The 25,135-nt window shown below is 40.1% G+C and overlaps 2 protein-coding genes across 6 annotated transcripts in view; one reads left to right on the forward strand and one right to left on the reverse strand.

Moving 5' to 3' along the window:
• Positions 1-15,999, forward strand: part of LOC113009713 (fatty acyl-CoA reductase 1) — a 76,925-nt gene extending 60,926 nt beyond the window's left edge. For 2 of the 3 annotated variants that reach the window (XM_026148184.1, XM_026148185.1), the window contains exons 4-12: positions 2,154-2,333; positions 3,800-3,977; positions 6,350-6,394; positions 6,484-6,602; positions 7,853-7,920; positions 12,244-12,415; positions 12,505-12,634; positions 13,425-13,552; positions 13,760-15,999. In XM_026148184.1, coding sequence (XP_026003969.1) covers positions 2,154-2,333; positions 3,800-3,977; positions 6,350-6,394; positions 6,484-6,602; positions 7,853-7,920; positions 12,244-12,415; positions 12,505-12,634; positions 13,425-13,552; positions 13,760-13,922 — 1,183 coding nt within the window. In that variant the 3' untranslated portion in view covers positions 13,923-15,999. Of the gene's footprint in view, positions 1-2,153; positions 2,334-3,799; positions 3,978-6,349; positions 6,395-6,483; positions 6,603-7,852; positions 7,921-12,243; positions 12,416-12,504; positions 12,649-13,424; positions 13,553-13,759 lie in introns of those variants that run through there. The other variant, XM_026148186.1, reaches the window with a different exon arrangement.
• A 1,171-nt stretch (positions 16,000-17,170) lies between these two features.
• LOC113009714 (endoplasmic reticulum-Golgi intermediate compartment protein 2-like) lies at positions 17,171-22,354 on the reverse strand. Of its 3 annotated transcripts, none has more exons than XM_026148187.1 (13): positions 22,190-22,354; positions 21,037-21,170; positions 20,846-20,954; positions 20,694-20,740; positions 20,529-20,596; positions 20,398-20,438; positions 20,147-20,248; positions 19,905-20,000; positions 19,768-19,823; positions 18,667-18,765; positions 18,438-18,535; positions 18,189-18,351; positions 17,171-18,076 (listed from the first exon to the last, which is right to left on the reverse strand). In XM_026148187.1, exons 2-13 carry the CDS (start codon positions 21,140-21,142, stop codon positions 17,910-17,912), a joined length of 1,152 nt encoding a protein of 383 aa, XP_026003972.1. In that variant the 5' UTR covers positions 21,143-21,170; positions 22,190-22,354; the 3' UTR covers positions 17,171-17,909. The 3 variants fall into 3 exon arrangements, with proteins under 3 accessions (XP_026003972.1, XP_026003973.1, XP_026003974.1); XM_026148188.1 differs by having other exon boundaries at positions 21,037-21,212; XM_026148189.1 differs by having other exon boundaries at positions 17,920-18,006.
• Positions 22,355-25,135: the final 2,781 nt, after the last annotated feature.

The raw sequence follows: 25,135 nt of genomic DNA on the forward strand, positions 1-25,135 counted from the left end.
ACTCTGTATGTTGTTGTAGTTCTGCTGCAGAGCTGACGCACATCCACAGCTGAGGGCTGAGGTTTATAAAGTGAAATGTGTTGTGTGGGTGGCCTACAGGAGGATTATCAATCACATGTGGGTTGAGTTGTTTTTGTTTCTTCTTCTTCTGGCAGTTAGGATTTTGTTGTTGTCATCTCTTTAAGAAAACATTTTTAAAACGATAAAGGCCAGCACCTTGATTATTCTTGCATAAGTTTGAGTGGGATACACGTGCTTCCTTTCACCAGAGATGGAGTCTTTTTATAGAGGTGACGCAAGACAGGTGAGGACGCCAATTATAGATTTCATTGGCAGAATGAAGATGATGGCAGCGATAAACATGAGGCGTGAGAAGTCAGGGTAAGAGTGGTGATGAATGAGATGTGCCATGGTGTTATGAGTGGCTGGCTGCTTATGTGGAGGCCTACACAGGTGAGCCAGTATTCTCCTAACAAGCCTCACTGCCTCCTACTGGAGGGAACCCTGCAGGGAGAGCAGAAAGAGGAGGCTGTAACAGCTTTAGACAGTATAGAGTCAGAGGATTGCTAATTACAACACTTGTCTCATCATTATAAGACCAGTATCTATTAGACTTGTATAAATAAATGGCCAGCTAGGCCCTACTTATGTTTATTTTCTACTTTATCAATGGTTTAAATTGGGAGGGGGGATTTAATCTCTTAAACTATCATGCAATTAATAACTTCATTACTCTATCTGCATTTGTTCTCATTTTGTGGTCCTCGGGATTTTTCTGTCTTCAGAGAAACACTTTTTTAAAAAATGTTTCTGCTTTTGGACTGTTGAGGTGAAATGCTGCTGCGTCATTTATAAGGTTATAGTCTCTGTGTTTAAGAAGAGAAAGTCAACAAAAGAAGGAGCAACAAGTTATCACTTTGCCAGATTTTGCAGGTGTAAAGCGGCGTGCATTAGGGCTGTGCGATATGACCAAAATCTCATATCCCGATATAAGAATTCTGTCGTCCGATAACGATATAAATCACAAAAATGTAACATTTTCTGTAAGTTCTGTGAATCTCGGGCAGCTCGTCTTGCGGGAAGCGTTTCCAGCTGCGAGTCATGTAGCTGGAGTCCAATGTTTTAACAGATGCATGAAACTATATTTTTAGACATAAGTTGTAACGGCCGCCGTTTTCTATTACACAGCGTGCTGCGGGGAAAAGCCTGTTCTAAAGTTTGAGTCTAAGGTTTATTTTTTAGCACCTGATGGCTCTTTTTTACTTCTCATCTGTAAATAATCTGCACTTTCACGTAATTCAGTTTACTTTGAAAAGTCTCAACAGGATCTTGAGCTTTATTGTGAAAGGTTTATGTGGAACATAAACAAGCGGACAGGCGATGGTGTTACCGTCGTTGTTGCTAACCACAACGCATAAAAACAGGCGCTTGTCTGTCCATAGTGTGGTTATATTAAATATAAGAGAAAGAGAGAACTTTAAGAAATTAATATAGCCACTACAGGGACCATCAAAACGATGAAAAAAATATTGCCGTAAACAGTTTATTTTGCGACACCACGAAACAAACGATAGCATAAAATGAAACGATAGAAGTTTTTATATTGTCATCCGATATATATCGTTATATCGAACAGCCCTAGCGTGCATTGTTCAGGACCGTTCTCGGCATCGATTCAGAGCCGCAGTAGATGCTGTAATGCTCAGTCTTGGCTTTATGACTGGTACTACAAGATGAAAAGAGCGAAAATGATGAGGCTAATACATGTTTTTCCCCTCCTTCTCATTTAGTCTTGTTCTCTCTCCCTCTCTGTTTGATTTCATGCCTCTCTATCCCGCCGTGTCACTCTGCTCCGGCTTGAATTTTTTTGCAAATTCCTGCTCCTTTGCAAATTCATATTTGAATGGTACACTCAGTCGTCAGCAAACAAACGCTTATACATGCAAATACAAAGATAGTAGTAGTCTAGCAAACACGAACACACACACACAACGACTTTCCCTGCACACACTGAACCTGAGCACGCACACACAAACTTTTCCCTCCCACACAGACTCATTTGCACGACCTTTCCTCCCACATCTACATACACACACTCCCAGAGACGTGCAGTCTTTTTAACACCGTATGAATCTCTCTCTCCTCTCCTGCAGACACGCCCTGCAGCTCAACGTGATCGCCACACAGCAGCTCCTCAGCCTGGCCCAGCAGATGCATCACCTCGAGGCCTTCATTCACATCTCCACCGCCTATGCAAACTGCAATCGCAAGCACATTGATGAGGTCATCTACCCGCCGCCCGTCGAGCCCAAGAAACTCATAGACTCCCTTGAGTGAGTGGATGATGTTTTTGTTCACCCATGTCACAGAAATACTTCCACTTGGGGTTAATTCATGTGATGTGGAAATTAATCCCAAAGAAAAAGAGAAGTTGCATATTTGTGCAACAGCTGCAACCAAGGGAGAGACCGCGACAGGGCCTCCCAAACAAGGGATTGTAACAAGGTTCGCTCAAAAGATCAATAAATAGTGAGTGGATAAACTATTGCATCACTTGGCGAGTGTGTCAGAATCAAGCCCAGTAATTACGAGGAACGAACAAACAATGCAGTCATTCACAACACATCCAGCTGGGCCTAAACCACCCTGGGCACGATACCAACACAGATCTCATCCATTCACTTACATTCAGCAGTGAACCTGGACTGGGATAAAAGCAGGAATGTGGAGACACGAATTTCATGATTATGTGCCTGTTTTCACACCTGTGCACACATTTGGCCAACTGGCTGTCAAAAAAAGCGCTTTATTGTCAGATTGCGCCATGGAAGTTATTGCAAAAGTTGGGCAACATGCACACCTTTCCGTGTGAAAGGAGGTTTTCTTTGCTTTTAAACTGTTCATATTCATAATGTAGTCCAGGACTAACACCTCCACGTGCATTTGAAGAGCAGTAACAAAGACTCTCCCTACATATCAAAGGTCACAGTAATTTCAATTTGATTCATATAGCAACAAAGGACAACTACAGTTACCTCAAGGTGTTTTATTTGATACAGAGAAAACCCCAACAATCAGGTGACCCCTTATGAGCAAGCATGTGGCAAAAGTGGGAATAAAAAACTCCCCTTTAACAGGAAGAAACTTCCAGCAGAACCAGGCTCACGGAGGGGTGGCCATCTGCCGTGACTGGTTGGGCATGAGGGGAGGAAGACGGGACAAAAGAGACACTGTGGGGGAGCGGGGGAGGCAGAGATGCATAACTAATGATAAAAGACAGCAGATATTACACTAATGTCTGAAACGGCATGAAAAGGAAGTGCTAGGGTTGAGATGGGTTGATAGCGGCTTGCAGGGTGACTAAAGCAGCTTAAGTGCCACGTCCTACATAGATTTGTCATCAGCTCAAGTGTAAGGACCAGAGGTTTGGTTTAACTTTGAGAACATTGCCTAATGGAGTGTTTCCGTTTCATTTTATTTCATGCATTTATTTGGCAGTGCTTATAGGTGAAGTCGCCTTAACTCCTTTTCCCATAAAGACAACATGACGACCTTTACAGCATTCACAGGGTAAAGAGTTAAAATGCTGGTCTAAATGTAGTAAGCGTACATGACCTGGGGACTGTAAATTGCTTTTTCATAAACCTGTACCTTCTAATGTTCTTCTGCAAAACAAACCTGCTACCTATGTTTTTAAAAATTGTTTTTATCATAATAAATCTCAGACTGCACCAAAATAAGTGCTCAATTATGTTGTAAATGGGTGCTTAGTGCTGAAGCTTTATGTCTCTGGCTTCAGGTGGATGGACGATGGCATCGTGCGGGACATAACGCCACGGCTCATCGGCGACAGGCCCAACACGTACACCTACACCAAAGCCCTGGCTGAGTACGTGGTGCAGCAGGAGCAAGACAAGCTCAACATTGGCATCATCAGACCCTCCATAGTGGGAGCCAGTTGGCAAGAGCCCTTTCCTGTGAGTTCACTGAATACTTTGCTCTCTTTAGAAATTAGCTACTTTTGCATAATTACACTTATATATGTTCTTTTTCTAAGTATTGACAAAGTTCCATGACCTTTTCTAGTTTTAATCTTGCTGAGAGAGAACTGACACGCCCACTATGGCTCACGTCTTTGTGAAAGAATTTCACGAGCCTATATGTCAAAGACATAGGACATAGTTTTTGTAAAGACGTGTACAAAAACGATGGATGCAGCGACTGATGTCAGTCATTGGGTTGTGAACACCTACATTTTAATCACATAAAAAAAATTGAAATAAAACAAAGCAACAAATTAATTGTCTGATAGCTTAATCTCTACAGTTTGATCTTGTGACATCAACATTTCAGTTCTCACCCAATCATTGACACCTACACATGGTCCTTTTCTCTCGACACTGTTCCTCAAAGTCTTATGAGTTAATTGCTCCGTAACATATATTCCACTCTTTATTTTCAGCCATTTCTCTTGCGATGGTTGTACGATCCTTATTTGACATGATTTGCCGAGTTAGTAGGGCCACCTTCATGCTTATGCTTACTTTGCTTAATAAAAACAGGCTTAAAGGATTGTGTACCAGATGTCGTCATTGGTCATTTTTCATAAAGGAACCATAGTGTTTGAAAATGAACACAAACAAGAGTCAAAACTAGAAATTCAGACCATTTTTTTTTTTCTGCTTGCATCTTTTCTATACAGTCTGTGATGCATGTCGTGATTAAGAACTGTGGTGCTTGGATCCTCACAGAGTGCAAGTCGTTTGCTTTCCTATTTCATCGCTGGCTCATTTTCTGCTCAGAACGTGCCCCCTTTTTTGACTTGGTTGTTTCTTTGTAGGTGCATGTTGGACACCCATGAATGACGCGGACTAGTTTTTCTAGAATCCCTCCCCTCATTATGTGTCCTCCTGACACAAATTGAAATAAGATATTGATCAACCTAATCCTGCCCGGGTCAGTGCTGCTCTCCTGTGGCTTTTATCTTAAGTGGCCCTGGATTAAAGCAAATTGGCTAATGTCGGTGCTAAAGACCGGCGTTTTCCACCCGAGTCACCTTTCATCAAGCTAAACAGCTGCTGGGATGGGAGATTTTGGGCGGACGTCAAGGACAGAAGGGTAAATCGGAGGCTGTGGACTGAAGGCCGCTTCGCTAAGGACCCAAACATGAAAGCTGAAGAGTGCATTATTGCTGTCAGTCTCTGGTGGATTTCTTTATATGAAAACTTGCACCAGACTAATCAGCGTGAGCGAGATTGCTTCTCAGTAAATATTTAATTGAAATTATGTGATTTTGCATGGAAAGAGTTAAACTTTAAACTTGCCAATAATTATTCATTTTTTATAAGATATTTACTTATTCTTTCATTTCATTTTATTTTTTATATATATATTTTTTGCTGAGCGACTCCTCGTTAAAGCTATAAATATATCACTCAAGGCTGATGACTGCAGAAAAAGCCTTAGACTCGTGATGACATAAATGTATCGATTATTCAAAGAGATGTTCAGCAGAAATCTAACAGCCTATTCAGATTCTTCCCAATTAAAAAACATGAGTTCATCTGAAGGACTAGCTCTGAAGAGATGATGCAGCATGAAAAGAAAACAAATACCAGACCAACACAGGAAAGTCCTTGTTTATGTGGAGCCAGGAAATGTAGGTCTTGTGTTTGTGCAGTGGGACTGTTGGTAGCTTCTGGCTCTGCCTGCAGTTTTAAACTCGGCCTGGCAGCAACTCTTCAAAAGACCTTACTCACGCTTGGCCCTGCAATCGCCTTGGCAGCCCGTGCCAGCAGGCGCTGTGAGGCGGGTGGGGGATGGGCAGAGCGTGTTTGTGTCGATGTGTTGTGTACATTTATAACCCCAGTATGCGCCTGTCATTCTGGGAGTCTGTGCTTTTAGAAATGTCCCATTTAACCCAACACGCTGTGCAAAATAAAAGCTGCATCTCCGTCTTCAGCTTGGCGTGAAGCCGACAGCCGATCGCCACGCTAAAAACACCCCTGGCCCCAGTGGCCTGCTCTTCTTCTGTGCACCTTATCTGCACCAGAACATATTATTAGAGCGAGGATAAGGCTTAGCTCTGCCCACATAATGAATCCACAGCCCCGCACATTAGAGACTGTTGCAGTCTATTACCAGTGATTTCATCCATTTTTAATGGTTTCTAATTGAAGCCGACAATCCCCGCTTCTCTGTTCTCCCACCGCAGGAAGTAACATAACCCCCGAACAGCTGCTTTAGCGCACAGAAACACAACCACACGTGTGCTGCTGTTGGAATTAATCAATTAATGTTGATTCAGTCTCATTGCTGTTTTTCTTTTCTTCTCCGTTTCATGCCTCAGGGTTGGATCGACAACTTCAACGGGCCAAGCGGCGTCTTTATAGCTGTAAGTAAGACATGTTACCCTTGAATCTCAAAGCTCTTGGTTGCAGTGGCAAGATTTGGAGTTTTAAGATGATGTCATCCTGTGATAAGGCGGGAAAGGGTATCCTGCGCACCATGAGGGCCAACAACGATGCGGTGGCAGATCTGATCCCTGTGGATGTGGTCATCAGCCTCACTCTGGCTGCTGGCTGGTACACTGCTGTACACAGGTGAGTAAACAAACCCCAAAACTCAGTCCCTAAACTTAAAATGTCCTCCATTTGCCATAATGCATACGTTGAGGGCTTTCCATTAAAAACTTGTAGTTTCCAAGCGCACTTTAGGTATAGGGACAACGGCCAACTTGTGGGGATTTCTGCTGTAACCTGCAGATGTTTGGGCTCAATACAAAAGGCAAAACAAGCAAATAAACTTAAAGTTATGATCATATGACAATAGCTGCTTGCCTGCTCAGGCAAGTTTGGCCAGTCAAAGCAGAAGCTAGAAAGCTTCAGAAACCCAATCTCTTGTCCCTTTTCTAGATATTCTGCATAGTTTTATGTCCGAATATGTCGTACGTCTGTATATAGAGTAAATCTCCCAGGTTACTCTGTTTTACTTGGCCTCGGTAAACTGTGACATGGACAGAAGACATCTGTTATGAGTGGGGGTAATACTCTATGAACACCAAATATAGTTCAGGCACAAGCACCTGGATAGATGCTTTAACAGTGACTCTAAAAATAGAGTTGCATACATTCTTTGTGCAGCTATTTCCACCAGCAGCCCAACACAAACCTGTTGTCGCGGTCTTCCTGTGTGTCTTGTTAGTGAGCGTCAGAGTAACGGTAATACTTCAGTACTTTTATAACAGCCTGAGGTGATAAAAGAAGCTGTAAGTGTAAATCTAAACCTGGCCCTGATGTGAAGAGAACAATTGCACTGAGAACTTGTCACAAAAAATCCAGAATGGTCTGGGAAAATCAGTTAAATGCCAGATTTTGAAAGATTTTTCTGTTGATTCTTACCAAATTTATTTTGGCACTAACAAGAAGACACTAGTAAACTCAAGTGAGTCATTTCCACGCCGTGCCAGATGTTTTTCCCAGGGAGTGTCTGACTCATTGCTTCGCTGCAGTCTTACCAAAACTCAGAGGGTCCGATTTTCCATACGGGAAACAGAGTGCAGAGAAAATATGCAGCATCCACACCCATTTCAGACTGCTAAGAGAGGCTGATGAAAACACTTAACCTCTCAAATTTTGTAATGTACAGGCATTTGGAATGTTGTGCAATACCAGGCTTATGTACTTATTTTATATGCACTGTAAGGGTTAAAAACACTGGTGAATAACAGTTTTAAATATAAGATCAGCCTTTTATATCAGCACAGTTTCACCACACAAACAGATAAGCTGGAATTATACACCAAATGCCTTCTACAGACATCATTATGACCTTCATCTTCCACACTTTGCAGACCTAAAACGGCCCTGGTGTACAACTGCACGACCGGCGGCATCAACCCTTTTCACTGGGGAGAGATCGGTAGGTACCCTCTTTGCTGTGCGGTAACACAAACCTGTCACTGCAGGCGGATATTTATAGAGCTGTTTTTGTCTGCCTGCCGGCATCCCGCAACACTGTCGTCTGTGTTCGCTTTCCTCGTCATAAATCAATACTCGGGTGTTGTGACATAATGTGTCTGTGATGTAGTTGTGATGTTTGTGGTGGAGGCTTCAAGAGGAGGGAGTCTGCCACCTGCTGGCAAGAAGCAGAAAATTAAGTTTTTGATGGATTTGGTGGCGAGTGAATGATGCAGGCTAATCTTAAAGCTTCTTTGCAATATGTTTGAAAAGTAAACACATTTAGTGTCTGAAGGCGGATTAAAGTGTTTTATTTTATACTTTCTAGTTGATTTTTGTTAACGATTATTTTAAAAGTCTATGTCTCAAAATGAATTCACAGAATTTAGGAAAAAGATTATCTATCTGCTTGGATTCCATGTGAAGAGTAAAAAACTCACATCGTTGCCCTCTGGGTGTGGATATCCGGCCGGCAGGATGTCGAGTGACCCTCAGATTAACAAGCACGCTCTCTTCACCAAGGAAATCGTGACCAGATGGCTCGTGGCGGGATTAGGTCTGATCACTGCGACTCATCACGTTATGAAAGAGGAAGTGTGGACTCTGCACTCTCACTGGGCCAGAAGAGAGCTAGAAATGAAGCCAATTTAAAACAAGAGGATCAGAAGAGCCCCAGTAACACTGGACATCCCCTCAGAGAAAACAGATTTTTTTTTTTTTTTTTTTTTTTTTAGATAAATATGACATTAAGAAAAGAAGTACTCTAGTGCAGCTCAGTTTTGTTTGTTTTTTTAAATATTTATATCACAAGTGTCCCAGGTTTCTGAGAGCAGCTCAGTGTTTGCCACGGTGCTTCCAACCAGGCTGCAGGGAGCCAGGCCACAGCTGGCTGTCACCTCGGATCTGGTCATCTCGGTCCCTGGAACCACTACATTATAGTTGTCATGGAAACAAACCTTACAAGGCCTCATTTGCATGCCATGTGATGTAATGTCTGTGGTCACATGGCTGCTTCCTGCCGCTGGCCGCCACTGGATGCTGAGAGGAGGAAGAGGAGGAGCCACCCACGCTGCCCAGTGGGGAAATCATTGAATGGTCACTTTCTGCCTGATATCCTCCAGAGGAAACAGGGTCATGCCATGATTAAGGCCAGCTGAGTTTCTGGAAGTCTTGATCCTTGTATTAAAACCCTGTCCTCAAAGGACCTTTTATTTTCTTTGTTTACCTCTGAAAAGCACGCTTCCATTTGAACCATAGAGCTCGAATATGGAGGACCAAGACTGCCAAAAATTAAAAACAAAGTGTAAAAGCAGTCAGAAAGTAAACTAATAATTCATGAAACAAATGTACAAATTAATTATTAAAATGGGAGGGATGAATGAATAGAGTTAAGAACCCTTTTCCTGGCAATTCTTTAATGAGAAGGCTCATTAAAGTAAAGGATGCTGGAGAAGTGCATGCAACTGTAAACTGGAAATAAACCCTCTCCTACTTAAACCTCAGTCTGACCTGAAACTGAATTAAAATACACAGTCCAAAAGTTTCCTGCTGTCTTTTTTGTTTTGTTGTCTGAGTTTTACAGTTTACGATGCTGGTTACAGGCATTGATTAACACAATTTGCAAAATACCAAACAAAAGAGAAACACTGAACAATCGGGAGCGACCAGTTGCCAGATTATTGATTTTAAAATTTGAGAATTAAATTCGCTTATGTATATTAGTGTATTGGACCCACTTATCCCAGCACGACAAAAACCAACTTACTGTTATTCACATATGCTGTTAACTCCTCCATCCTATAAATCTCTAGTGTTATTTTCCACCACAATGATAAAGTTGGTACATCTTGTAATAGCCATTTCTTTGTTATACATTTTTTACTTGCAACTAGCAAGGCACTTAGTAAACATTTTATCTTTTTTTTTAAACCATTCCTGTGGTGTACATCCAAAAAAAATTGTTTTCCTTCCAAAAGGGAATGTACAGTTGAAAATTTCTTGTAGTGTTTCGTGAGTGTCTTTCCAGTAAGTCCTGATCAAAGGGCAGTCCCACATTATGTGAGCGTGGTGTGCTCGTTGGTGTCCACATTTTCTCCAACATACAGGGGGATTCCTGTCATAATGAGTCTTTTGGCAAGGGGTGATAAGAACCTTATCATAGTTTTCCATCCAAATTCTCTCCATCTTCGTGAGGAAGTGGATTCCACGTTCCCATATTTGAGTCCTCCTTCTCCCATAATATCTTCACATATTCAGTTGAGTGAGAAAGCTTATTTGTAAGAAATGTATACAAAAAGGAAAAGTGTTTTTTATTGACGTTGCCAATATATGCCTTTTTAAGCATAGCTATCAAATCTACATTAGTGTTCGACGCCACTCTGATTGTTGTCTTTATATAATGTCTTATTTGCAAATATCAATAAAAATCCTGCTTTTCCAGATTGTATTTTTGTTTCAATGTATCAAAACTTATTAAGTTCCCATCTTTAATCAGACTATCGAATGTAGGTAATCCTTTAGCAGACCAACTTTTAAAACGTGAGTCCAATTTATTTGGGACAAAATCAGAGTCATACGCATACATTTAAATAACGCCAAGTCCTGTTCCAATTTAAATTCCCTCACAACATTTCTCCATACATTAAGTTTACATTTCACCCAAGGGTTGTAGACCTTGTCTATATATTTTTGAATGTTTAAGTCCATCAGGACAGCTTGTATTGGAAAAGAAAACATGCTCTCCTCAATATTTTTCCAATGTGCTTTATAGCTTATATCACACCAGTTAATCACAGTCTTAAACTGAGCAGCCCGAAAATATTATTATTTTTATTTTTTTAGTGACTGCAGCCCCATCCTCCTGTCTTTTTTTGTAATTGTAAAGTTTTAAAACAAACCCTTGGTCTCTTCCTTCTCCATATAATTTTGTCCCGTTTGTTAAATTGGCTTTGATCAATTTGTACCAGTAGTGTTTGGAATAAATATAGTAATCTCGGCAGAATATTCATTTTGATTCAATTCGTGAGTATAAAGTTAGAAAGGGAATCATGTCCCATCGTTTGATATCATCTACTATTCTCTTTTGCAGGGAACCAAAATTCTCCTCAAATAATTTAGTTAAGTCTTTAGGTATGACAACTCTATTGAGCAACCAAGTGAGCTGGGGGGCTATAGTTATAGTTAAGTATTTGAGTTTTGGTCATATTAATTTTATACCCAGAAAGTTTCCCAAATTTTTGGCATAGATTCATCAGTTCAGGTAGGGAGCTTGTGGGCTGTTCTAGGTATATTAATATGTCATCTGCATAGCAAGCAAGCTTATGTTCCTGTTCTTTAATGTTTATTCCCTTGATGTCTTTGTTTTGTCTGATTGATTGTGCCAGAGGTTCTAAGTATAATGCGAATAAAAGTTCTTGCAGTAGGGTTAGTATATAATGCCTTCACCGTATCAATAATTCTATTATGTAAGCCAAATTTGGTCAAGACTTTGTAAAGAAAGTCCCAATTTACAGAGTCAAAAGCTTTTTCCGCATCGATATTCATAAGCATGGCTTTACTTTTAGATGTTTGTATCTGATTTATTACGTGAAGAGTTCTGCGTATATCGTCCTGTGTCTGCTTTTTTCTGAAAAGAGGCGAATGCTATGATCTCCCCTCTTAGCTTTTAATGCATCCCATAGTATTGGAGGTGACACTTCTCCGTTATCATTTATTTCAAGGTAATCTTTGAGTTCTTTCATTACTTCTTTCTTAAATGTTACATCTTTAAGCAAAGATGAGTTCAAGTTTCAAGTTGATGTTTTGGGGTATACGTTTAAATCAATTGTCAGATACAGTGGTTCATGGTCACTTATGTCTATTGTACCCATCTCACATGATTGGATTTTATCCCTATCTTTTCCAAACGTCATGTAAAGGGAATGTGGAGCTGAGTAATGAGAATAATCTCTCCATGTAGGGAAACGATTTCTCCATACGTCTTACGTCCTACCTCTTCAAAAAGCGCAGAGACTCTTTTATACAAAGTACTTGATTCCGGCATTCTTCTATTAGAGCTATCTAAATCCGGCCGCAGGCGAATATTCAGATCGCCGCCACAAATCAAGGGGCCTTGGGTTTCTGTCACCATTATATTAATAATTTTTTTTTTTTTAAAGAAACTCTGGTCACTTCCTGGTGGTGCATAAACGTTCATTAATGTAACCAGTTTCCTGCTGTTTTTGTTTCCTGCTCAGAGGTGAATACGGCACTGAGACTAATCCTCCTCAATTATCTCGATTTGCAGAGCACCACGTGATGTCCTCCTTTAAGAGAAACCCCTTGGAGCAGGCTTTCCGAAGACCCAACGCCAACATCACCTCCAACTACCTGATAAACCAGTACTGGATCCTGGTCAGCCACAAGTTCCCCGCTTTCATCTACGACCTCTTCCTGCGCCTCTCCGGGCAGAAGCCGCAGTAAGACCAGCTTCCTTCTAATCCCACTTTTAGCCTAAAGAGAAATCAATTTGTGCCTGTTGTAATCTGCACCTCCTCCGTCTTTGTAGGATGATGCGCATCTTCAATCGCCTGCACAAGGCCATCAGCCTGCTGGAGTATTTCAGCAGCCAGGACTGGGAGTGGAACTCTGAGAACATGAGCATGCTGATGGGCCAGCTAACCCCTGAGGACAGGAAGGTAGGGTTAACCATGTACGTGGTGCAAATTTTGGACCAATAATACACCTTTTAGGGTCACATAAAGATGCAGGTGTTGAATAATAATAATAATAATAATAATATTCAGAACTTACCTCACCATCTAGTTATTTTATTGGTTTAAACTTTTTGGTCTTCATAATTTTATTTTACTTTATTACTTTTGTGGAGGATGGGGAAGTTGTCTTAATGGGTTTTTAACTTGCATGCTTGTTTTTAATTATGCTTGGATTAATATTAATGTTTTACTTTATTAGTTTTATAGCAGCACCACCTTGAAAGAAGCATACTGTATAAATAAAGTTTAGTTTGTGAAACACCTCTATGGAAGCCTTTTTATGCCACTGAGGGGGAAAACAGTCGGGGCTTAATTGAAATTTCAAGTTATTATCTCACAAATTGAACTTCTCATTACCTAAACATTTTGAGATAATAACCCAAAACTTTGACTTTATGGATTGATTTAAAAAATAAAAAAAAAACCTAGTTGCAGAAAGAAGCTTCCATAAAAATTCTCCTTTTTGCAGCCGCACATGGAGTCTAAATTTTATAGATAACACTGACTCCAAAAATGAATCCATGACCTTCTCAGTACATAATGGTATTTCTACTTGTAAATAAGTAAATGAGCTGAGCACATCATGCACAACTGCAACAGAGCTCAAGACAGAAAACACTTGTGAACATGCACTTTTAGTCACAAAAATAGCAGCTTTTTTATTTTCAGTTTCTATTTTCAGTATTTTCAACTTCTGCCATCTTATTTGCAGACATTTAACTTTGATGTGCGCCAGCTGAACTGGCCCGAGTACATTGAGAACTACTGCATCGGCACCAAGAAGTATGTCCTGAACGAAGACATGTCTGACATTCCTGCTGCCAGGCAGCACCTGAGAAAGTAAGTCAACAAGCCTTCAAAAGTACAGGATTCAAGTATGTGTTTCCCCACCAGTTATCATTCTATTTTTGGAAGAATTTCACTGTGATAATTAATTAGGAAAACCTATGCACAAGCTTCCTTGTTTATCATCTCATTTACATCTTTAAGCTTTTTAAGAACTTGTATGTTAAGTCTTTAATCTGCTTCCCTCTTGTCTTCTTCCAGACTGAGAAACATTCGCTACACCTTCAACACCCTGCTGATCGTTTTCATCTGGAGGGTGTTTATCGCCCGCTCCCAGATGGCCAGAAACATCTGGTACTTTGTGGTCAGCCTCTGTTTCAAGTTCCTCTCCTACTTCCGTGCATCCAGCACCTTAACCATTTGAGTCTTCCTCACCGCCTCAAGCCAGAGTCAGCAGCCCTCGCCTTTAGCTGTCAGCAGGAGGAAAACATCCACTGTGGACACTCTAAATCCTTCTTAATGTGGACAAGCGGGGCTCTGCACACGTGGGGGTGGCAGTTATGTGAAGAAGAAGGGAAAAATGAGGTCTACTAGCCATGAATTAAGCATTCAGTTTGGATATCTGTCATCGGTTTGTGCACTCTTCAATCTCCAACCCCGTCCAAAAAGAAGTGTTGTCATTCATTTTGTACCTACTGTTTTCGTCTCAAAGTGGCCAATTATATATGCAACAATAAGCCTTTCGTGTGATTTCCATTTTCTTTTCCACCCTCTTAAATCTCAATACATCGCCTTGCCTTGTAAGTACTTTTTTTCATACTTGAATAATACTGGCACTGCATCGTTGGAGGAAAATTTCTATGAGATCATTGTAGTTCATGTTTGTTTGTTTTTTCGGTTTTGTTTTTTTACTGTGGGGATCTCCAGTTCTTGTCTTCAATACACGGGTGATTCCGATATCTGTATGTCTTTGCAATGAGTGCATCTACTGCCTTTTTAACATCCCCAAAAAAAACTCACCGGTGGTTTTCCATCTTAATACCGATCTGAAGTATATTAAGAATAGTATTAAAGCTAAACTCAAACTACATGAGTCACCTATGGCTACAAATACAGATGCCACCTTTCCTATTGTTACAGTTGTCACTTATTTATGACCGCAGATGTTGATGTCCGTGCGTCTTGTTTGAATGCTCATCCACTTTTTTGCCTGTTTGTACAGCAGTTTGTACTGAAACTAAGTTTACTACTTTTACATCTTTATACCTGCGCCAAAGGCTAGTCCGACTATATGTGGTAGACCTTGGCTGTGTAGAATTTATAAATAAGAGTAAATCAGAGTGAACTTTATTTGTATAGCCCAGTATATACTGCACATTGTTTCCCAACAGTTTCTAAGCAAACTTTGTAAGAAGACAACTCCCCAAAAGGTTAGCACGTTAGGGAAAGATATTTCACAGGCAAAGCAGGAGCGAGTGATTCAGTTAAAATGGTTCAATGCCTCATAGTATAGAAGATGAAAGTTGAAGACCATTGCAGCTACTTGCAGCAAAGGAGCCTGAATTCATGCCCTTGTTGCAAGTGCACAACACAGTGGAGGTTAAAAAGGGAAAAAAGTGGGTCTATTACTGAGTCCTGAGGGATGTCTCACCTTATAAAGTGAAGTTGGAGAGGGCAGTTTGGTGTAGTATCAAGTCAGAGTGGTAAACATGAGTTATATTTGAGCAGTGGTACCCATTCAACTTATCCAGAGATGTTTTCAGTGCTCCTGAGATATTAATTATGATTTAGTGATCAGAGTAAAGTGTCATCTGCATATGAGTGAAAAGTCATGCCCCAATTTCAAGTAATTCTTCCTAAAACCCTAAATACAAAGCCATAAGAGATGCCTCACCTCACAGAATGGAGAAATGGACTGCTACGACAAACTGATCCATTTAATAATGCATATTTAAAATGATCCAATGGAAGATGAAAGAAAATAAGTGGGCCTTGTACTGAGCCCTGAGGAATGCCACGCCTTACAGCGTGGGGTTGGAGAGGGCAGTTTAATTGCATAGAAAGTCAGGTCACTTGAAATCCTGAGGAGACCTCACCAGCCTTGTCACAGTGGTAAACATGAGTGAAATTTGAGTTGGCAGTACCCATTAGGTACCACTAAAAATCTAAACTGTCTGGATGAAATTATTGCCTGCTGCACAACAGAGTGCACTTTTATTTACCAAACCAAACAATTTTGGGGAAATGGGTCAAATTGTTCAGAAGACAATGTCCGATTTTGAGGTTCCTATAAATACAGTTGTTATATCTCGAGCCCTGGTTTTTCAAACACTGCTGGAAAATTGTTTAAAAAAAGATTTTTACCACTGTGATTTTAACATTATGTTAGTGCATAAGAGACACACACACACTACAACTTCAGTAGATCCAAAGAAAATGGAAAGAAGTAGTTACTGGGATGTCCAACAGCTTGCAGTTTAAAAAAAAAAAAAAAAAAAAAAGGCCCACACCTGTGCAGATTAAGGCTCTTTTCTCTTCTGATTTCTGGACGCAGACTAAGATATCTAAAGACTCGTGAGGTACTTTTAAATCACATACAGTGTGAATATGAGGCTTCTGCAGAATAATTAATTTAAAAGTACTGGTTAAATTACAATCTAAGCTGGCATTGTATCCCCAATGCCAGAGTACTTCAGCTTCATCGTCTTAAAGGGGCAGGGCACTGAGCAATCAGAGTTGAGCTGCATCTGCATATATATGTGAAAGTTCATGACCCAGTTTCAAATTATTCTTCCTAAATTGAGTAAAAACTAGATAACTGGACCAAGACAGAGCCATGAGATATGAGTCCAGATTTATATTTGAAAAGTCCCAAGTAAAGGGCTGGGAACACGTTAAAACTCTACTGGCATTACATCCTTTCTGCATATTTGGAATATCTGTAAATAGATGCTTGCATATTATTCTTATAGATTACCAAAAACTTTTATTTGACTGTTGATTTATTTTGGTTGAGTGTCTTCAGAGCTTCCCACAGAGTGTACCAAAAGTGTGACCGGCTGGTATGATTTTTACTGAAAGAATGAGACAGCTGTGTACAGTATGGTATATGTTGCAAGGCATTACTCTTGACAGAATTAAAAATACTTAACAGTGATGAGTCTTTATGGGAGAAAAAGGGACAAAACTAAATGTTTATGCAAAGCCCATGTCTGGTGAAATCATGATAACCATCCTCTTAATTTCAGACCCGAAACGTCGTACAAGGCCTGCACGATGAAGCAGTTGCATCAGATTGTTCTCAAAGAGCTACAGGGCTATATTAATGATGTTGTCAGTATGGAGTTTTGCTCTTCTGTGTGTCTGTCTTGTCTTCTTTTTTTTTTTCTTTTTTTCTTTTTTTCTCAAACGCAGAGCACTGTTGGTGCCATAAACCCCAGACTGGAGCTACTGTTACTGTATGTAACAAACGGCATCACTTAATCAATGACTTCATGTTTCTTCTGGTGTCATTTGCAAAACGTCCGACTGCCTGTATTCCCTGCTCTGACAACACTTTCAAGTCTGCTTGGCAAAACTGAAATAAACTCGAAGAGTAAAGGTGCACATGTGCTGCAGTCTTTCATGCTCGCCTTCCAGCTCACTCGTTCATGGTTACAGAGGAGAAAATGAAAATCGAAAGATATATTTTTCCTGGAACCACTTCAGTTCTGACCAAGCCAGCTGGCTGATGATCAGTTAATCAAGCAGGTTTGATTAGCAGCTCCTGGAAGCAGTAAGGGCCTATTTAGTGACACATTGGCTCAATTTTTGTTAAATAAAGACTCATGTCATGTGGTAGACCTGCTAAAGACATTCTTGACTTATTGAAATAAGTCAAATAAAATAAGTCTTCCTTATAGAGGATTGCTTAATAGGCAACATGACACTTGCTCAGTCATCCTTCTTGAACCTGACTGCCATCATTTCATGGTTTACCTGTTTAAAAACCATCTGCATGTTATTTCATTTAGGAATCAACTTTTATTTGTTTTGGGCTTCTTTTTTTCTTTTTTTTTTTTTACACTTTAATGCTGTGAAACAAACCAGCGGTGCTAATGACCTCCTGGGAATTTAAACTTTAACATAACTGTCAGCATCACCGTTATCAAATGTGACCAGAGTCACAGGGTACACATTCTCCTACAGTGCAATAGTTAGTGCTAACTCTACTATTTTTTTTATGTTTTTGGTCATTTGGAAGAAAAACATTGTGATATACAGTACGGTAATGCTGGCAATGGAAAAACCTTTATAAACTCTAATAAATAAACAAATATCTGAAAATCCGAACTCAAGTTTCTGATGAGAAAGCAGCAACTGTGATCATTATTTGTCGGGTCACCCGTGCAGGCCGAGGAATCGGCGTCTACTACCGAGGGGGATTGTCAGCCAGCAGAGGAGTATGGTGGTGGTTCAGATTATTCATCTGGTGCAGCTGTGCGTCCTGGTTTAGCACCTCTCCGGGCCTGTAGAGTCCCAGTTTGAAGCGGCAGCAGATGACATCAAAACAGAAGCCAACGAGCCCGTGAAGCATCCCTTAAAAGTGAGAAGAGCACAGTAAAAATAAAAAAAAGAATAAAATAACTGCATGAATTCAAAGCTAGAACCATATTTAATTGTTTTGCTCTAAATGTCCAAGCCCACTCGCCTGTGGTGGAGAATATGCCCCCGATTATACCACACAGTCGCACCAGGAATTGCCAGAGCGGCATATGCTGCTCGCTGACCGTCACCATCAGAGAGCTGGTGTCGTACTTGACGAAGATGCCGGAAACACCGTGACTGCCCGCGGCGTGGTTTATCACCCGTTCCTTGGCAGCAGACATTGTGGTGGTTAGTCTACTTGCTGTCACAACATTGGGCTGTGTTTAAAGCTCTGCGCTTAGCAGCTACTCACTCGCTCAGTCACAGAGAACTGGTGTGTGTCTGCGGATATCTTGTATGTGTTCAGTTTCGTGGGCACCACTGTAATGAAGTACTGAAACATCTGGTTATCTGGGATGCAAGCACACAGGAAACAATAATTGAGGGTTTTATGAAAAAAAAAAAATGCACTCATTCATTCAATGGAAAATCCTTTTCAAATGTTTCCTGCATGTTTTATCCTCTGAAATCATGTGACTTACTGTTATATGTGATTTTCTCTGTGCCGTCCAGAGGATTGATGACGCCTGGTAACTCCTCCCCAAAAGATAAATGGTCGATTCGATGGGAGAAATTGTACGCTGTAATGCAAAGATGAGAGAACCCTCAGATTCAATCAAGGCTGTGGACAATCATTCTAACTAGTAGCAGGACCTTATAAGCTCGATTTCCTAAGGCTCTCATCTGGCCAACTTTGGTCTCTTTTAGTAACAGAAAAACACTTTTTATCTCCAATGCCATTAAATCTGGCTCACATATTTGACATCTTTAATGTTTTCAGGGGTTTTTGTTAAATTATTCCCTATTAAATGTGTAAGAACAATGCTTAATACACTCACAGCCACTTTTTGAGGTACAGCTGTTCAACTGTTTGTAAATGCAAATATCTAAACAGCCAATCACATGGGAGCATGTAGACACGCTCAAGATGACCTGCTGATGTTCAAATCAGAATATGGAAGAAATGTGATTTAAGTTGATCTGAGTATTCCAGAACCTGCCGATCGACTCGGGTTTTCCCACACAACCATCTCAAGAATGTTCCCAAAACTGGAAAATAAGTAGTTTGAGCCAGTTCTCAGAAGGAAATGACTAGAGCACAAATAACCCCACGTTACAACCAAAAACTGCAGAAGAGGATCTCTGAATGTGCAACATGTTAAATCATAAAGCAGATGGGCTACAGCAGCAAAAGACCACATCAGGTGCCACTTCCTGTCAACTGGAAACTAAGGCTACGACTCACACAGGCTCACCAGACCTGGAATTTCAATTTCTGCTGCAATATTCAGCTCACAGTTTGGCACAAACAACATGAAAGCATGGATCCACACTGCCTTTTATCAAATCAGGCTGCTGTTGGTAATGTAATGGGATATTTTCTTGGCACGCTTTGAGTCCCTTAGTACCGTCTAAACATTGTTTAAATGCCACGGCCTTCCTCAGTATTTATTGCTGAATGCAGAAAAAGGGAGAGCCGAGGGGAGCACCGATTATGGTGACAGATAATGTTCCCTGGTCTGCTTGTAGATTATAAAAGTGTGTAATTAGAAGTGTTATTAGAAAACCAGATTTTAACTTACTCTCGTGGCTCACAAAAGCTGCAATGTGTGCATGGCCCTGAGGATGGTGAATGGGCCTTAAAAAGATCAAGAATCACTATTAGTCTCCAGCATCAGAAATGTTTGTCTCATGCTTATTACGCTACAGAGGTTCTTACTTTCCAACAGTGATGTGCAGGTTTCCTGCTACCTTGTTGACGTAAACGTGTCCATGTATCCTGCAGGCATTGAGGGGCTCCATGGAGGCATCCTCCCTACGCACATAATGTTTGAGCACATCATTTTATTATAACAGACTCTAAATCCATCACTCTAAATCCAGTGGGCACTTATGTGTTTGCCTTTTTGTAAAATGAATGGAGACGTGATTATTAAAAACTATTTCCCATAGGAGACTGACCGTGGTGGCAGAGCAGTAGGAGCTCCTTTCAGGAGAGTTTTGTAAAGGACTTCCTGCAGAGCGTGCTCCTCTCTCAGCCTGTTCTGTATGAGAAGCAGCGTCCTGGAAAACAAACAGACTGCAGAACTAGCTAAACAAGTTTAAAAGCTTTCAAACAACAAGAAATCTCTTATAACTTGATAACCAAATTTTAGGCATTACCAGAATTTTGTATTTTTTCAAACTTACTGCGCAACTGCACAAAACCTTACCTTTGCCACAGTCTTTGTTGCGGGGTCAGCTCAAAAATAACCTGCTCAAAGACACAAACAGGAGCGTTTGCTTTACAGAAGCGACACCTCAGAAATGACCTTAAGGTTTTTCAGACACATGCTTGACTCACAGGTTCATACTGCAGGCCATTAGATGTGATCATGGTTTCAGCCAGGTCCAGAATATCTGCTCCCACATCTACAATCAGAGATGAAATATGTGCGCTAATGTGATGTAAGCGCTTCAGGTAGCAACTTCTCCACATTGACAACGGCAAACAAGGTGAGATACTCACGCTGGCATTTCATGGCGACTGTTATGTCAATGTTTATTCTCAATTTACTGAAATCAGGATAAAAAGATTACCGTGACATCATACTGTAAAAAAGAAAAACAGACTGAAGTCACAATTAATTAACATTTAATAACCTAGTAATAACATCTCACCTGGAAAAATCCTTGTCGACCGAATATTCATACTTCATCCAAGTCTCTCGATAAACAAAGAACTCTAAGACAGCCAGAAGTGCCATGGCACTAAACGCTATAAGTGACACTGTGGAGGAGACAGATGAGCAGAGAGTGTTACTCCTCCCTTTTGCTGCTCCTGCTGTCTTGTCCTCGCAGGGACATCTCACCTGTTCCTCCTGACGCCGATGTCTCCACGTAGCTCTCTGACACTTTGGGGAAGGCGTCCAGCTCCTTCACCAGGCTCAGCGCTTTCTTTCTTGACAGACGCCTCATCTTCAGGTTCACAGCAGTTCTCCACCTCCTCCACCACAATTAAAACAAGCCTCAGATTAACACAGTACACCTGTTTAATGCAAACATGTTAAATCAATATAATCGAAATGTATAGAACAAGTGGACTGAATGCAAAAAGGCTGAAGGAACAGATCAGGTAAAAAAAAAAGATTACAGTTATAATAAAAATAATGAAATATTAATGAACCTTTTGGAAAGAAACTCTTGGACCAAATGCTAAACACTGGATAAAATAATAACGTCAAATTTATTTGAAACTTAAGTTACTTGTGAGTAAGTCAAAATGTCAAGACAACAAGCATAAGTTTTGAAGCAATAACCTGAAGTTTTCTGGACACCTAAAAAGAATTGTGGCAGAAACAAAGTTCCATAGAATTGTTATTAAAAACAATTGTTGTAAAAAAACATGGTGATTATCAAAATTATCTCACTACAAAATCAAATATTTATTTAAACAGAACCAGAAGTATTTTTAAGTAATAATCGCTAATAATAATAATATATTATTACTATTATTATTATAAAAAATCAATAAATAATAATACATTTCTTTTATTATTTTTATTTATTCTTATTATTAATGTGTTTATTTGTTTTTTGCATAATTTGTTTAAACCAGGCTCACTTTTTCTACAACAGCAATGATAATAATAACAATAAAACGTCATTTATACCATTACATTAATGATTACTTTAGTTATTTGTCCATAATAATCCTTTTGAGCGAATTCTGTTTAATGAAATACTGTGAATATATCACTGATGCCGACGTTAATGGCTGCTAATGTGAAAATATCTCACTCACATCACATATATTATTATATCTTTTGTCGCATTACATCATCGAAGAGAAACGGCAGAGTAGTAAAAATATGAATTGACGCTGTTTGTATGCAGAAATGTCCCGGGAAAGTATCGATAATAGATGTTTTATTAGGCGAAAGCATCACATTTAACGATCATTTGAAACCAGACGTCCATCACTAGCGTAACAACACCGTGCCGATTATTTTTTTTAGATCTTACCTTTTTTGGTCATCTAGTTAGACGTTAAATCTTGACGCAGAGTCCCTGGACTCCCGTTTCCAGCAGCTGCCTACTGTTTAAATCATACCTGGCAGATTTTTCTACACCTTCATCCATGATGCTAACACACAGGGGGGCGGGGCGCGCTGGCTTCTGCCTCGTTTCGTCTCGTCTTGACGTTTGCAGCGTGCGCGCGCTGCCCATTCACGCCCACGCACAGTAAGCGCACTTGCGCTCTTCAATCAGGAGGTGAAGCTGTAACACCATAATTCAGCATACAGTAAAATCACATAAATGAAATACTCCAGGCTTTAATAAATATTCAATATGTGTACGTGTGTATTTTTTTTACAGTTATATTAAATTATTTTAATAAATAAAAACACTAAGCCTAAAGCTAAGTAAAACTAGATTGATAGAACTACAGTGAAAATTGTTGGGTGTGTAAAAACCAAGAAAAAAATGACAGAAATGTGTATATTTACATACATATGCACATTGAACACATCACTAGCTAATTAAATTAAAATTATCAGGATAACTAGCCAGCATACTGAAGCTTTTGGTACATAGACTATGCTTATTTGAGGATTTTTGCATGTCTAAATACGCACATGTTGGAATGTTTTTCCATATTTGTCTCATATAAGATTCTTTTTTTTGCATTGCATTCTTCGTTTCATGATGTTTTCAGCTGGTGACATGTCTGGACTCCTGGCAGGGCCGTTTATTACTCGGACTCTTCTACTACGAAGTCTCGCTATTGTAATAGAGGCAGTATGTGGCTTAGCATTGTCTTTCTAAAAAAAATGCAAGATCTTCCATTAAAAATATGTCACATTTTAGCTTCTTCTTGACATGATAAAACTTTAACTGGCATATGTGGCATAATGAACTGATGTTCACAGATGATGAGTTTAGAAAGTGTTCCCGGGAACATGCAGGGATTTTCATGACAAAAACACACCCTTTTTTAAAGCATTGCTTCCTGAGGAACCAAAGGTCATGGGCACCCAGTATTGCTTTTCAATGGTGTCCCTTTCACAGAGATTTGTCTAGATTTGTTTTTCAGACTTTTTCAAATCTTTATTGCATTTATTATCTTCATGTCTGTTCATCTGACTTCATGTAGTATTTATTCGCTTGTCCTGATAATCCTGTTCTTTAATATGCATGTTATAAAATCTATAATAATGGTAACCTATACCTCCATTACCATGTTTCCTTATAATGCCTTCAGACTGTCACGTTCTTTTCCTATTTACACATTTAATAGATGTTTATGTGGTGCTCATAGTGATTGCAATGAAACTCAAAGTCAACATTTTCGTCTGTTTCAAAAAGCTGAGTACACTGATTACACCTTATTCTGCAGAAGAGCTGTTCATGTCCATCCATCAGCACCAGCCTACACTCACAAGTGTTTATTAACTTCCAGGAATAGTGTTTACGTGCATGCGGTGGATCTGCACACCAGACATGAAGCTGCTCACACCGGGGCTGACGAGAGAGAAAACCTATAATAGGAAGCACTGATAGTGATCTACTACAAACAAGGCTGTGATTATCATCCTGAAGACAAAGGGGATGTTTACACCTTGGTGCATGCTTAAAAATGCACAAAGAAGAAAAAAAATGGGCAGAGATTAGCAGATAACCTCACATGTGTCTTCTGTGCTGTGAGCACTCTGGAGCCTCTGCATGCACCAAGGCTGCTTGACTATGCAGAGTAGCACAGATGGGCGTGTGGGGGGATGGGTGCTGTCAGCTCACAGATCAAGCTGTGGGTCGGTGGTCCCATTGCTATTCACCACAAAGCACGTAGGGCATGTCAGACACGCTCCATGGAGACATACCAGGGCTGGATGTTGTGTTTTGATTTTTATTTAAGATGCCTCTGAGCCGTCTGCCACCAGGCTGGAAAACGCCTTCTGAAGAGATCTTCACAGTGAAGACAGTGCAGGAAAGATAAAGACCGTGTGACACACTTACATTTTCTTGCCTTTGCAGCTCATCAGCTGTGTTGTGGATTTACAGTTAAGTCAGTGTTGATAGCGCATATGCATTGATATAGGTATTTAATGCTATTTGCAATCAGAAAACACTTTTTATCCATGTATTGTGGACATTTTAATTGCATTATTTAAAGATGCAACACCCAGTATTGCACAAAATAACTCCCCCTACATTTAAATGCCTTATAAGTGGCTGTGCATCAATTAAGATATAAGCATGCTCTGTGAAGCTTTAAGGGTCAGACCATCAAGTGAAGATAACTTCTTTTACATGGTTCTGAATAGAAGAGAATAGCATTAATGTACAATAAGCTCCATGCCAACTGTGCAGGAAGTTATATGCTTTGTTTCATATAGGGGGTATTGTATTCTGTAAGAGGGCTGTTGTGATTTATACAACTGAAGATTGTCTTAAAGCTATCCAAACCTACCTGTCCCAAAAAGTAATTGACTGAGCCACACCCAGGCCTAATTACTGCCAGGCCTGTTGAATCAAGAAATCATGTAAATAAAACCTATCTGATGAAGGGAAGTAGGCTAAAAGATGTCAAAACGCAACACACCATTGCTGCGATCTAAATAAATTCAATAACAACTGGGAAACATAGTCATGGAAAGGGATACAAAGCCATTTCTAAGGCTTTGGGACCCTAGCGAAACACAGTGAGAGCCATTATGCACAAATGGAGAAAACTTGGAACAGTGGTGAAGCTTCCCCTGGAGTCACTAGGATGCCAAAATGACTCAAAGAGTGTATCAATGGCTCATCCAGGAGGTCCGAATAGAACCCAGAACACCATTTAAAGAAATGCAGACCTCACTTGATTCAGTTATGGACAGAGTTCATGATTCAACAATAAGAAAGAGACTGGGCAAAAATGGCATCCATGGGAGAGTTCCAAGGAGAAAACTACTGCTGAACAAAAAGAAC

This window comes from Astatotilapia calliptera, chromosome 17 (genome assembly GCF_900246225.1).
Source record: "Astatotilapia calliptera chromosome 17, fAstCal1.2, whole genome shotgun sequence".
Taxonomy (NCBI): domain Eukaryota; kingdom Metazoa; phylum Chordata; class Actinopteri; order Cichliformes; family Cichlidae; genus Astatotilapia; species Astatotilapia calliptera.